This window comes from Kogia breviceps, chromosome 15, assembly GCF_026419965.1.
Source record: "Kogia breviceps isolate mKogBre1 chromosome 15, mKogBre1 haplotype 1, whole genome shotgun sequence".
Classification (NCBI taxonomy): Eukaryota; Metazoa; Chordata; class Mammalia; order Artiodactyla; family Physeteridae; genus Kogia; species Kogia breviceps.
The window spans coordinates 61,125,565-61,140,555 of record NC_081324.1 but is presented as its reverse complement, the minus strand read 5'-3'; the positions used below and the strand labels follow the sequence as shown (position 1 = coordinate 61,140,555).

At 50.2% G+C, this 14,991-nt stretch overlaps 1 protein-coding gene across 2 annotated transcripts in view; it reads right to left on the bottom strand.

Annotated features, from left to right (window-relative positions):
• APCDD1 (APC down-regulated 1) overlaps positions 1 to 14,160 on the bottom strand; it is a 30,250-nt gene extending 16,090 nt beyond the window's left edge. The window contains exons 1-2 of one of the 2 annotated variants that reach the window (XM_059039476.2): positions 14,016 to 14,160; positions 2,251 to 2,434 (exon numbers count right to left, since the gene is read on the bottom strand). In XM_059039476.2, coding sequence (XP_058895459.1) covers positions 2,251 to 2,434; positions 14,016 to 14,073 — 242 coding nt within the window. In that variant the 5' untranslated portion in view covers positions 14,074 to 14,160. Of the gene's footprint in view, positions 1 to 2,250; positions 2,572 to 14,015 lie in introns of those variants that run through there. The other variant, XM_059039475.2, reaches the window with a different exon arrangement.
• Between the last annotated feature and the right edge of the window lie 831 nt (positions 14,161 to 14,991).

The window sequence follows — 14,991 nt, the reverse complement described above, 5'->3', positions numbered from 1 at the left end:
ATAAACTTATTAGATACAATAGTTCTGGTTTGAGCTGAGTGGTGAAATCAAGTGGTGGGGCTGAAATCCCAAAGGCCAGTGGTTCTCAAAACTACTATTAGTTTACAAACTGATGAATGGGCCACTTAGAAGTGGGTACCATTAGCTTAGTAAAGACTGTCACCTGCCGCAGATACTGCCAGACAGCAGCCGGTGGTGCTCTGAGCATCCGTCTCTGTGACAGAGGAGGAAGAGGAAGCCCATGTTCCTTCCCAGGGACAAAGGAGTCCTTCCGTGTGAGCAGTGATTCATGTCTGTTGTAGTTCAGACAGGAGGATCGCCGACTTCTAACACTTCACCTCAGCTTGAGAATCTGTTGATTTGGTCCCAAGCTCAAGCCCACTCACTTCTCCATCGCCCCACCCCTGACGCCCCTCACCCAGGCCTTGGTCATCTCCAGCTGGAACTGTTGAGTCTTTTAATTGGTCATCCCCAAGTTGAAACAATTTGGGACCTGGGACCCTTTTGCTGCAGTGCTTGCACCTGGACACATGTCTCTTCGAGCAACAAAATACAAACTATAAGAGACTAAAAATAACTGTGTGCATGCCCAGTGGGGGCAAATTATGGACAACAAGATACAAAAAGACCAAAAAGCCAACTGCCACTCTGAAGAGTCAGGAGCAAAGCAGGGTACTGCACCTGCCCCCCTGCACTCAACACCACCAAGGGGTGGGCAGACCGCCAGAGCCACACCTCCGGCCCCACCCCTGGACCGGCCCCTACCCTGACCCCATACAAGGAACCAGCTCACCCTTCCTTGCGAAGCAAGCAGGCTGAATTTCTTGTCTGGCCTCTTATCAATTTCTATTGATTAACGAGGCCAAGAACCCTGGTTGTCCCCAAGTCACTCTTCTCACCACCCACTTGCAGCCAGAGCGCCCTTCAGTCAGGCTGAATCAGGTTTGAGCACAGCCTTTGCTGAAATCTCTTCAATGACATCCCAGTTCTCTTAGATTAAAAGCCAAACTCGCAGAGACAAGGCGTGCAGGGGGCCCTGGGGGCTGGCCCCGCCTCCTTCTTGACCTGCCTGGGGCTGTTCCCCACCCCGGAACAAGGGCTCCTGTCAGTGCTTCTCCCGTCCAGCCTCTGCTAGCCCTCCCATAGGGAAAGCTCTTCCCTGGTCTTGCACAGCCAAGGACAGCTCAGCTCAAGTGTCCTCTTCTTGATAGCCCTTCCTACCCCCACCCTGTCCTAAAATAGGGGCCCTGGTATTCTCCTTGAGCACCTGTTGTTTCTTCCCTCTTCGTAACACTTCTTTGTGTATTTGTAAAATTCCTGAAGACAGGGGCCATGTCTGTTTGGTTCGCTGCTATACACACAAAATCTAGAACAGTGCTCGCGTGCAGTAAATATTTGTGAGCTCCAGAAATATTTGTTGAACAAAATGATAAATTATTTAAAAGTATGTCGCGTTAAGATTATTTGTGCCAATACTGACCATGCGGTTATTTTGAGAAACCCCATTTTTAGGATAAAACCAAAAACCGCTAGGTCGTCCTCATAAGATTTCTTTTTTCTCTTCTCCGGATGCCTGTGATCCCTCCCCAAGGTACCTGGAGGAGTGGTCTGCACAGAAGTGATCAGATCCCACCATTAGCCTTGTGAATTTGCAACAATTTAATGCGCAGGGAAGAGATTGCAGGTCTGCGTCTGGGCTATTTTTAAAAGCTCTAATGGAAGATAAGCCAGAACTCAAACTGGGATAAATCTCAGCTCCACAGCCTGGAAAAGAAGCCAAGAGCTGCACCCTGGCTGGTTGAGGTAGCATGGGTACCTTTTAACTTACTCTCAGACCCTGAAGCTGTATATTAAATTACCAGAATATGGCTAGAATATTTAGACCATCAGAAGCTTGCAAGTCGTGTTTCAGGGTTGGTGAAACACAGACTCCTAATTTCACTTGCTAATGGTTTCTGTTCATACAGGAGTGGTCCTACGGGGTTCAATAAACAAGGACATATTCACTCCCATGTGGGTTCACAGTGGTACCGTATCACCGCTGCTGAGGCTAAGATTTCAACAGGACTGAGCTCTGTTTCTTCACCAACCCGAGTTTCAAAGTGTCGCTTGGCTGTGAGTTAGAACTCAGACAACCCCAGAATCACTGTAGATTCTAGAAAGTCTCTGTGCACCTGAGAAACCCTAAGAAGGCTCTCCATAGCAGTGCGCTCTCCAGGACCTCCCGGGACCCCGGCCCCAGCCTCTTACCTGGTGGACACCCAGTGGCCCTCGATGGCAGGCGGCATCTGCACAGTGATCCTGGCACCATTGTGGAGATGTTTGAGCATGTGGTGACACTGGGATTCCTTGAAAGCCCTCCAGGCACTTTTCTCCAAGGACCTGGGGTGGGACCTGCTGTCCGGATGAAGGAGGGCAGAGCCCTCTCCCAGCCCTGAAACAGATACATGCAAGGCAGGTGTCAGGGGAGCTGCAGAGACATGAGGCCAACTGAGGAGCTGTCCCCGAGGGGGGGACATCCCACAGGTGGGAAACGCCAGGTTTTATCACTGTCTTGGCTCTCCTAGAATTCACATTTTACAGTGTCCCAGGAGATCCTCTCCCAGGTGAGAAAACTGGGGTCTGTGGAGATAACGAATGTGATTTGCATGAGGTCGTTTGGCGAGTTCCTGGCAAAGCCTGAGCTCAAGCCCAGGTCCATGAAACTGCAAACAAGGCCGTGCATCCCACGAGCAGCTGTGCAGGGCTGCAGGGGACAGAACTGCATGCTCCAGAGTCATCAGGCTGGAGATGGCGCTGAGGGGACAGGTAGAAAAGGTAGTCAGGAAGGGTGGACAGGTGCGGTGACACACAGATGGGAAGGCAGAGAGCCAGCAGCTTCAGTGAAGGATGAACGGAGACGGGGAGAAAGGCCCAGGGAACAGCTAGGAGGTGCCCTACAGTGGGGACTCCCTTCTGCCCGTACCACCTCATGCACCTCGGGGTCTCTCAATCCCCAAACGGACGCCCTCTAGAGGGGGTGCAAGTCCTATGCCCGTCCTATAAGGGCTCAGGTGTGGCATTTCCCCCAGTGATCTTCCAAGGCTGCCCCTCAGAGTTGGTGACAAACAAACATACGTTACAGGGTCTTGACTGCACATCTGTATTTTCCACGGGTAAAGGGACACTAGGACTAAGTTTATCTTCACGTCGTCCAGGTTGGCCAAAATTTACACATGCAAAAGTACCACCAGCCTCGTGTGCAGAAAAAGGCAAGGAAAACAGATGGAGTTATTATCTGAAAGCCCACTGTTTCCTCTGAGATTCACTCCTGAAGTGACTCACAATGTGAGAGGTCTTTATTGTGGACCTACTAGGAATTCAGCACTGTGTTAGGAAATAAAAACCCGACACCAGTTAGACAAACGTACAACAATAAAAGATGGATGTTAATGAAGCTGTGGTAATCGTTTTGCAATGAATGCTAAATGCAATCTCACCAGCAACCCCATTCAGCCAAACCAGGTGAGTCACACCTGAGCTAGAACAAGGGCGACACTAAAACTCAGAAATCGGTGTCAGGTAGACATTAATGCTCAGGGCTGTTAAGCAAGGACCCCCTCCGTGGCCTCAAGCTCCCATCCCAGGGAAGGCACTTCCACTGAAATGATGGTCCTGGGTGCTCCGTCGCTGACCCTCCCCAGAGAGAAGAAGGAAACAAGCCTGTTAACTGGGCTATTTTTCTCTGTTTCTTTGCAAAACCAGCCTGTTTTCAAAATACATAAAATACATGCATTTTGATCAGCCCCCTCCCACCCCCATAGGAAGGACCCTTCAGTGGTCGGGCTGTGGCACTGAGCCAGGTGGAAAGTCTGGAAAATGCAGGGGTGACCTGTTGGCAATCCTACATGGACATCCACCTGTACTGTGACTTCTGATGGGGTATTTATCCCAATTCCAGCATTTTAATTCCCATTTGTCTGGCACTTGTGCTGGTCTCTCTCAGTTCGCTTGAAACTAGAGGATGGGGGGGTACCTCCACCAACCCCAGGGGTTGCGGTCATCTTGTTGATAGGAAGCACTTCCTGAATTCCCTGTCAGGAATGAAATCAAACAGTACAACTTGCCATTTGGTGGGTCAATTGGATGATAAATTGTAACATGGCAAAAATACATATTTTAACTCAAGTCACAAAGCACTGGGAGTTGTGGAAGAGTCTTCTTTAAATGTGACACCCAGCATTCAGTAAAGATGTCATGCTCTCACGATCAACCAATCTATGTTCTAAAAATTGATTTATAAACCCCTTTACACCCTGCAAATGTTTTCCCATAAAGTGAAGGAAAGCCGGGAGGGGAGCAGATATAGGTGAAATTCTGGAGCTGGGCTGCTTGGGTTTGAAACTAGATCAGCCACTTAAAGGATTTCATCAAATCCAAGACTTCAATGATTAAGATGCATCATTATTTTATTACCAGCGACAAAAACACTTGCATTTAAACGATGAAACCTGCCTTAGCAGCAGTCCCAACACCCTTGGAGCACACACAGGGCCTCCGACTGCTTTATCTCTCCAAAGAGATCTGGCACCGTGTCTGGCCTTCAGCTGCGACGCTTCACTCAGGACAGGTAATCGGTTTGCTCTGCACGAATCTTGACAACAAGGCTCAAACACAGCCTTATCTTTTTGTGGCATCTTCCTTTCCAAATGACTGTTTCTCGGTGAGAAAATATGTAAGTGCAGTTACTATCCCCCTCACCGCGATAAATACTCGCCCCACTGATGTTACACGGACACCCCTGGCTCTGTTACTGGGCTGCCTGATTTCCACACTGTTTTTCTTTCCAGCGCTGAGAGTGGAGTTTACAAGTGAATTCTAACGCTTGGCTGCAGTGTTTACTCTATTTTCAAAACCAAACTATTGGCAACTAAACCATAGATGGAGAGAACAAGGACACACACAGAGGAAGTGACATGAGGACAGTATGGGTCCAGGTTCACACAGGCGATGACAGGTCTGCCACGACTGCCACCTGCAGGCTCACAGGGGCCAGAGGCCCCACCCACCGAAGATGCACACCCACTGCCCAGATGTTATACATGAAAAACTGTAAATCCTACAATCGATGAAACACATGATCAGCACTGTGACCAGAAACAAGTCACTTAACTCCCCCAAGCCTTAGTGTGCTCATCTGTACGGAGGGGGTGACAGCACTGCTGCCACTTGGAGTTGGTCTCAGGACTCACTGAGATCATTTCCTTTAGCACATGGTCCACGGTTCTTGTTAGACATTAGTTGCTATTATTTTAAATGACAAGTAGGCTCTTGGAGGTCCTGAGAAAGGCCTTCCTATGGCTGGAATAATGGTAAGAGTCTCCTGGAGCCCAGCTCACTCTGCGCTCTGGAGGGACAGTGTGCCCAGAGTGAGGTCCGGGCTCCTGGCAGCCAACTAACTGGTGACCCGGATGGAGAGCAGGGGTGGTGACAAGCTCTACTCGGTTTAACAAAAAACTACACGCTGCCACTCTGTGCAGCTTAGGGGCTGGAAGCATAAAGAAGATTGAAGATAAGTTTTTCCGACCTGGAGGCTCTTAAGGTCTCACTTGGACTGCACGTCCAAGGACAAGGGTGGGATGGTGGGGTCTGGGCAGGAGGTGGGTTCAGAGGCAAAGGAAGGGGCCGTGGTGCTCAGGACCTGCACGGTTGTGCAGGAGGCTGGAGCCGACAGTCAGCTTTTTAACCACGGGGTGGGCAAGACATAAAATCCCAGAACCACCGATTTGCACACCATTAGAAAGCAGGCAGAAGATTAAGTCACTCAGGGTTTTCAGAGACCAAGCTCCGTCTTTTGCTACTGCTCCCGTCAGACAGGAGCCAACGTCAGGGACCTGGCAAGGCCGTTGGCCCAGGAGGCCAGCAGGATAGCCAGATGGAGGACTCGACAGCCAGCCCCTCCCCAGCACACAGTGGCTGAGGGCTCACTCGCGAGGGTGGGACTGAATTTTTAGGATGGGAAAATAGGGTTGGAATTTATTCTCTTTTTACCTTTTTCCTTTGAAATACCCACCACCTCAATGACCCTTAGGGAGCAAAATCAAAAGGGTCAAGCAACAGCAGGCGTTGCTGTCAGGCAGGAGAAGCCGTCTCTTAGGGTCAAGTATGGACAGGGGTCACCAACACTTATTGGCTCGTTTGGTGTGGGACGTGGATTACACCCCCCCACCCCCATGTGAGGCTTCCTTCTAGTAAATGGCTGGGAATGAAAAGGCCACTTGTAGCACCTAGTTCAGCCACAGGGGAGGCCATGTGGAACGCTCTCACCTTACATCCCATGACTTCCTTCTCAGCTTCAGCCATGGGTGCCCTCCAAGGAGACCAGCCTTAGACTTCTGGTCAACCCAGGGAACCCCGTGTTCCTGCATCGCCAGAACTATGTCAGCTCCAAATCTGAGACTGAAACTAGCAACTCACTCATTCAAACAATCAGAAAGGATTCTCTGCAGGGCCAGGCACTGTGTAGGCACAGAAGCTACAAACATTATGCCCCAAGGAATCCTCAGTTGGGGAAGAAATCAGAACCCCAATGGACTTATAAAGGGACTCAGAAAGATGGAGGGAGCAGGCAGCTATGCCTTGAAGGCTGAATAGAAGTGGTCCAGGCAGAGTTTATAGCACATGCCCAACATAAGGAGGGGGCGGGAGATTCGTGCAGGGGGGATGGAGAGGCCTTAGGGAGGGGAGATTGCAGGGTGGCCCAGGAGGGAACAGTGGCAAAACAGAGGCCAGGCTGTGATCAAGAGCTGTGAGTGCATCATCCTGAGCGTAGACTGGGCTGAAACAGGGAAGAGGAACTACCCAAAGCCTGTAAGCAATGTAACGCAGGATAAGGATTCCATTTTGAAAAGACTGCTTTTCCCTTTTTTTGGAGGGCTAAGAAGCAGGAAGATCAATTCTGCCATGGTTCAGTGCATCATTTTTCCCTGAATAAATGAGAAAGATAAGAGAAGGGAACTGCTTTCAACAAAGCAGTAAATCTCTTTGGTGGTCCCGGAGAGGCACTGACCATCTTTGGCATGTTGTGGGAAAAGGTGTCACCAAAAAGTTATTTGAAAAGAGAGGAAAGGAGGGAGGGAGGGAGGGAAAGACGGAGAGAGGAAGGTAAGAGTCTGTACTAATTTAGCACTACATCTGGAAAAAAACTTTTGCAAAATACTTATGTGTCCACTTTCATACATCTTCAATTGTATAAATGAACATCCAACTTAAGGGTGGTGACTAGCTGTAATAATAGTTCCTGCCTGAGTGTACTTATTAGTTATAATAATAAATGTGCTTATTATATGTAATAACTTTAAAAACCTCCACTTGATTGGATGATCTGTATAATCAGAAGTGTTGACTAACCACCATATTTGGTTGTTGACAATTCTTCTATTGAACATTGAGTGCAGGTGACATTATGATCTTTCAGGCTCTTAAGGCAGATCATAGTGAGGTCATCGTTAGGAACATCAGTGCCTGTGGGATATTGCTTTGGATACAGAGGTAGTGGGATGGACAGGTGACAACCCTATTTAGTCCAAGAGAGGGTTTTTCCCCTTGTGTTTCTCATACGAGTGAGGAAGCACACATGTAGGAGGGCACACACAAATAACATCAAGACTTTGATGAACTGAGGATTCTAGATATTTTGGTCAGTTGCGAAGACTAGTTCATTGGGCTCCATTCATTAAGATTTTTGCTGTAAATGAATCCAAGGAAAAGAGCATCTCGAAGGGTTAAACAACATCAGTGCAGCAAGAAAGGGACTGAGTTTTCAGGCTTCAAGGTGACTTTGGCTAAGTCATAGGATAAGTGCCTTTCGTTCCCCTGTACAAAGTGAAAATTACAGTAATGGGGATAATAACTAATGTTTGTAAAACACTAGAAGGCTCACTTCACGCCTATATTATCTCATTTATCAAATTCCAGTTACTACATGGGAACAGAAAGGAGAGGGTGGAGAACCAGCCTTCAATGTCAAGGGTTCTACGAACAACCAGGCCCTGATACCAGCGCCAGTGGGAGCCACCACAGCACCGCCCCGACCAGTCGCGTTATCAAAGTGACGTCATTACAAAATGGTCTCCAACATCCGGGGTCCCATGGCCTGGGCCCAGATCAAATGATTATGACAAGGGGGCAGCTTCTTTCAAGTATGGGTGGGAGAAAAACGTAGACCCTGGAAGGAAATTGTTCTCCTGTTGAAAACAAATTAATTCCCGAAGGCTTATGGGGACAATTTTATAGATGACCATTTGCAGAGAACTACATGAGCTCCTTGGGCTCTGGAGGGTGTATCACATGCACGGGTGTGTGTGTATGTAAGAGTTTTTCACTTCCATGGATGAAATAACTCACAAGAGAAATCCTAAATGACTCCAGAATGATCTTTACTACCACCATGATTGCCAGTCTACTGTTCAGAGAGTGAAAACTCCCAGAGATAGCAAATAAAAAACCAGATTTCCCCAAATAGAGGAAGCACAGGATTAACCATTTACATGGGCATCTGAAACCTAAGTTCAAGGCCCGTGAGGCCAGGTGACTGTTGGTGTCACCCAAGTCACCAGACTCTGCACACAGAAGGCAGCCCTGAGCACAGGCTTCAAAGGGAACAAATGCAGTATTTCTCCGTCGCCTGCAGCAACGCTTATTCCTGAGCCCGTGTTATTCTCCAAGAGCAAGCAAGGCCACCGACAGGGACCAGGCAGAGGGCAAAGGGCATGGGGCAGAGGATGGAGCAGAGACCCTGAGTCGTCCCTTCAGCAGGTGGCTGAGGGCCTACTGCGTGCGAGGTTGTCTCCAAGGCCTGCCCTGTCGCTGACACGTGAAGGGAAAAGTGAGGGAGGAACACGGCGTGTGGCCAAGTCCCCGGGAGAATCCTCTTGATATACTCAGCAGCTTTTCACCTGTCTATCTAGATCGAGAACCCAAAGCACCAAACCACTTTACACACAATAAAATGTGAAATGAGTTCGGAAGGAGACACTTTTCAGGCACACTTGGGACTGAACTCATCTTTGATCGGGTTAGTCACTGCATAGGTACTTTAATGCTTAAAAAAATAAAATCAAAACAGCCAAATAAATATAATGTCAAGACATTCACAATGGTGGTCTCTGAGAGGGACTCTGAAAGGCCCTTTCCCGCTTACTTTGCATGTTTCTGTCCTTGATGCAACGTGACCTGCGTCACTCCCACACCAGAGTGAGGAAGCATCTCACGGTGGAACTGGTGCGATGCAGAAAAACACGCAGCAGAGATAACAGGAGCGATGAGGGGAAATGCAGGTGATTACTTTGCCGTGAAATCACCCAGCCCCAGTTAAAGAGCCATCATCACTGTAATGTGGGCTGTGAAGTCGAGGCGGCTACATGACCGCCACTGCCTGCACAGCTTCCATGTTTTGGAACAAAAGCTGCCGTTCACTCCCAGGTGGGCACCTACACTCACCAAGAGCTTGCTTTTATTTCCATGTTGTTGGAGATCAAAGCTGAGAAAGCTGCTTTTGCCAATCTTTAAACCTTATCTAAAAGCATTTTCCCTTTATGAGAAACATAGTAAAGTCAAGATTTCAAATTCCTGGTTTCATTTAACTTCTGATGAAAATGAGGTAATTTTCTAAGTCGTTTTCTTCTAAGGCCATGGTCCCCGGGCCAGACACTGGGGTCCAACCACAGACAGCATGGTTTTCCTGCTGGGCCTGGAGCTGACGGCTGCCGCCACAGCCATGCTCTTCACACAGTCGTGTGTGTGTATGGATGTGTGTGTGTGTGCATGGTGTGTGTGCCTGTGTGTGGTGTGTCTGACTACGTGCACGGTATGTGTGTGTTTGTGTGCCTGGTGTGTGCATGATGTGTGTGTGTGTGTGTGTGTGTGTGTGTGTGTGTGTGTGTGTGTGGAGTGCTGGGATTCCCATCAGGGAAGAACACCGCAGTCAAGGGCAGTGTGCCAGTCTCCCACCTCTGGGCTCTCCAATAAGCTCTTCTCATCCTGCCAGGTATTCTCAGGACTCTTCAGGAAGGGGGGCTGCCCCTCCTCACGGCCCTGTCCCCAGCCGGCAGTGAGGAGGAGGCCCTCTTACTGTACCTGTTGACCGAATGGTTGGCTGAAGGAATGAAGCTAGAAAACCCTTCGAGAACAGACGAGCCTCAGTAACTACAGGGTGACACCACATCCTTACTCTGACCTAGATCCCTATCACACGACATTCCAAAATAACTTTATTCCCAATATGAACTCAAATTGAAAAGAACTAAATGGCCTGTGCACATGACATCTGGACACAGCAAGAGCTCATGCTCGGATGGTGGCAGGGTTTTCCTGAGCTTTTCCTTGGGATCACTTCAATGCCGCGCAGAGGCCACGTGCTGCCATGTAAGTTTTCTACAGGTGTACAAGATCACTAATGAGTCCTTTCATATTTCCAGTCCTAAATGTTTTATGCTTCCCTTTAATTGATTCTATCAAATTGTCATCAGTCTGTCCCTAAATGGTAGGTATTTACACAGTCCTATCATCCGCTGGTGTTGAGTTCTTTACTCACTTAGGAAGAAAAAGAAGGACCACGGCTATGACAGGACGGCTCAGCCACGTGCTTGAAGATAGTCAGTTTCTCTCAAAAGAGAATATTTACCATCTGTCTAAGACCCCTGCTCCCTGCTATGAGCAGATGAGGAATATTTCTGTTCAAGATTACATTTTATGACTAAGGGGGAAAAGGTGCAGGAAAGGCAATGTTTTCTTGGTCACAAAAACTGTCTCCAGTAAAATGATATTTCAAAGATTCTATTTTACCCTATTGTAATGTTTCCTCACATTTTGTTGGTTAAGCAGTCATTTGGTAATCCACAGGTTTGTTTGTTTGTTTTCTGGTTTAATAGAATACACTCAAGTGAAAGGTAATAGCTCAGAAGTGTCTTCCCATTTCAGAAAAGTTGATGAATTCTACAAAAGTAAATGGCGATGGAAGAAGAACATCTCCCCAACAATGGCTCCAAAACTTAAAGTCAAATGTTTCCATTAATAAAGAGAGTGAGCGCTTTGGGGCATATTAAAGCACCACTTTTTCTGAAATATCTCATGTTAATCTGGTTTCTGGAACAGAATGATTTTCGTGGCTATTCATCTAAGCAAATAAAACAGTGACAAGGGACATACCCCAGCTGCATACCTTCATGACATTCAATAGGTTTTACTTGGATCAAGCAATGCAATTGTTCTCAGATGTTGGAGGACAGGAAAGTAAGACCAACATGTATACTTTTATGCCGTCGCATTTTGAACTTGGGTCTCCCACTACATTTACAGTTTTAAAACACAGCAAAAAATCAACAATGGACTCCAGTCTTTCCAGTCCCTAATTTACTCACCAATAGGACCTAGGGGTGATTTATAACTTGTCGGAGTTGAAATAAAAGTAACCAAAAAAACTGAACAAAGATTGGATGCCAAACACAATAAAGAGTTTCTACAGCATCTTCACCCAGAATCTTCCTGAAGGCCTTGTGCACTTGTTAATCTTATTAATGAGACTTGTTAGTGTAACAAATAATCTATAAATAATGTCTGGAACTAAATTTCGTAAAGTTGGTCCCAAGTACATTCATAACCGCAGAAAATATGTTTTTATCTACCTAATTGCTGTCATAAATATACAAGTAGCAAAATAAAAATGCCTCTGTATCAGGAAAAAAAAACACTAAGCCATTCTAAAAGAGTACAGGTAATTTCCTTCAGACTGATGACTTCTATTAAGATACATAATCAAGCTCCATCTGTTACTACAGAATTTTTAAATACTTGCAAAACCCCTAACTACAGAATGGGACACACTCTCAAGCCATTCCCTTGGGTTAGGTTGATTAATACCCATTTCCCATGAAAACTACTTCAATCAAGTAAAAATCAGGCAGAGAAGGGGGAAACGGGGAATACCCCATTTTTTCTTGGTGCTTTACATTATCCTAAGGAATCGTGACAAGCCTCTCTCAAATCGCAGAGATTTATACCGAGAAAGACCACTCCCTCGGTTTCTCCTCTGTGGTGGAGTCCTACGCGCCCTGCGCGAGCGCACTTGCTCTGTGGGCAGCATCAGTGTGAATAACTCTGCCGCTGCAGGTTCACTTTGAAATGGGATGACTTTTTGCAGGGTTATCCCCGTCATCCCGTTAAACTTGGCAAAACTCCTTTTTTATTTTACATACTCTTCGTCATATGCGCACGTGCACACACACGAGCACACATGCACGGCGTCTGGCCCCACTGGCTTATTCCCCTCCTTCCTTACTCCCTCCCTGCACACTGTGGATCTGGGTGAACCCCTGACCTCAAGGAGCTCAGGCTGACTCCAGCTGGAATTTGGAGATCTGGGGCTATACTTGAACCTTACTGAGGATATACTTGGGCTCCTCTTACCAGCCGTTACCACACTGTGGTGCAGGAAGTGTGGTTACAACTTCCAGCTCTGAAAACAAGGAAGAAAAGTTCAGGATGGGTTGGCCCGGGCTGTGTTTCTGAGCATGGCTTTTGTAGTCCAAAAGGCAAATGGCTTTATGAAAAAAAATTCTGTTCATGCCGAATTGTCAAGTACTTTTTCTTTTTAAAGGCATTTGCCCATATGACCACTTTCCTGCACAGATACGACAAGAGATTTTTTAGGGGACACTCTCTCCTGTGTCCTCTCTCTCTCTGCCTCTTGTTTCTGGTGTGGGTGGCAGCTGCTGTTTGATCTGCCCATTGGCTCTGATGTGTTTCATGTTTCAGCCAAAGATGAAAACGGCTCTGTAATTCTAAGCAGATGGGCCTGGGAGTACAACCCTGTAATTACACCTTCTCTCTCCGGCCCTCGAACTGCCAGCCTTCCATCCTGACTTTGAGAGTCGGGGATCACTGGGGATCCGGGAACACCTTGGCAATCAGGCAGGTCTGGCCCAGCCCAACTTGCGTGCAGGGCCTGTGGACCTGCGCTGCCCATACTGCAGGCCCCAGCAGGGTGACAAAGAATACAGCAGTGCAGGGCTCCCGGGTTGCTGTCTCCTCCCATTCCTAGATGGTCTGGGAGTCATCCCTGACCTTCAGCGCCGGCCAAATGCCTTCTGAAGCTGGATTGGAAACCTAGAGGCCATGAGGGTGCTGACCTGATGACCCGATGTGCAGAGATTTGGGGTGCCCGTGGTGGGTGTGGAGGCAGGAGAGCCCCGCTGCTGGTGGACACTCTGCTGAACAGTCAGGTGTCCACCGTTAGGAAAAGCTGGCCCAGGACATCTGGATCAGCACGTGTTCTGCAGCCACCTGTCCCCATGATCGCCACAGATCTCGCACAAATTCTGCCTTCCCACCCCCGGTGCAATGCTACCTTATTTTCCTCAGTGCAATTCCGGGAACTCTTAAAGCCTGCTGTTCTCTGGCTGAGGGTTTACTAGAGCTGCTGACGACATGTGACACATGAAACAGAAACAAAACGACCCAGAAGAGCGGGAGGAAACAAGCTCAGGTCCCGGAGAACTTAGGGGACTGGTTTTAATTACTGCACCTTGGCTGCTAGGAGGCCCCTGCTCCCTGAAAGTCCGTTCAGAGAACCTACCGGTCCACCTGGGAGAGACGCCTCCCCAGCCCCTCAACACACTCGTCCTCCGAGGAGCGAACACAAACACCCCGAGCTGTTTTTTCCCTGAAATGATCACAGTTCTCTGCACAGTGCCCCCAAAGCTTGGACCCCAGCAAGAGCCTTGCCTGCGCTCTGACACTCTGTAAAGGGTCGCATAGCCTGCGGTTCCATAACCGCCTATAGTCTGAAATCCCGCAGAGTGGACACAAGCGTCCCGGGACTTGGACATAAAGTCTGTGTGCGCGCCCTTCCAGAGAGAGCGCGGCAGGCGCCCGGGAAGGCGAGCCTCTTCCAGGGCGCCCAGGAGGGGGCTGAGCCCGGCCGCGCGGTCCGCTCGGTTCCGGGGTGTCCACTCGGCTCCCGGCGCCCCCGGACTCACCGTGAAGCAGGAGGGCCGGGAACAGGGATGTGAGCAGGAGGCGGCGCACACAGGACATCTCCAGGCCTCCTCCGGGGCCGCCCGCGCGCGCCGCACCGCCCGCCGTCCGGGGACCCAGCTTCCCGGGACCCGCCTGCAGCTCGGGCGGCGCGGCCCGGCCGCGCGGGGACAGGGCCAGGCCCGCGCTTCAGGCGGCCGCGGAGCGCCCCATGCCCGGCCCGGCCCCTCCGCTCCCGGCCTCCCGTCCCGCGCCCGGCCCTGCGCGCCCGGCCGCCCCGTGCTCGCCCGGCCGCCGCCGCCGCTCCGCGAAGCACTGGCCACCGCCGCCGCAGCCGCCGCAGCTCCTCTTCATATTTCCAGGGCGCCGCCTCGGGAAAGGGGCGGGCAGGGGCGGGGCCTGAACGGGGCGGAGCGATGTGGGGCGGGCCGCGCCGCGGCCTGGACGGTGGGCGGGGCGAGGCCTGGATCGGGCGGGGCGAGGCCTGGATGGGGGCGGGGAGGGCGGGGTCTGAACGGGGAGGGGCTATGCGGGGGCGGGGCGGGGTGATATGGGCGTGGGAGTGGGCGGGTCCTGGACCGGGTAGGGGATCCTCCCGGGACCCGGCGCGGGACTTGAAGGGCGCTGGGCACCGACTCCCCTGCTCCGCCGCCCTCTGCACTTCTTCGCCCCCTGGCCCTCCCCTCCCCCTCCGGTGCCTCCACTCTTCTCCTTCCACTCCCCTCGCTGCCCTGCCCCGCCCTCCCCAAGCCTCATCCCCTCTTAGCCTTCGGCTCCGGCCCCCTTCCTCCCCTCCTCCTCGGCCGCTCACTCTAGGACAGCTCCTCCTGCTAGGGGCTCACAGACCTAGGCCCGGGCCCCCGCCGCCAAAGGAGAAAAAAGTGCCCCTCACCCTCCCTGCGCCCACCCGGGGCAGCTCTGGACCCCTGTCTTCCCTCCACTCACAGGGGAGGATTCCCCACTTGTGAAAGGCGTTCC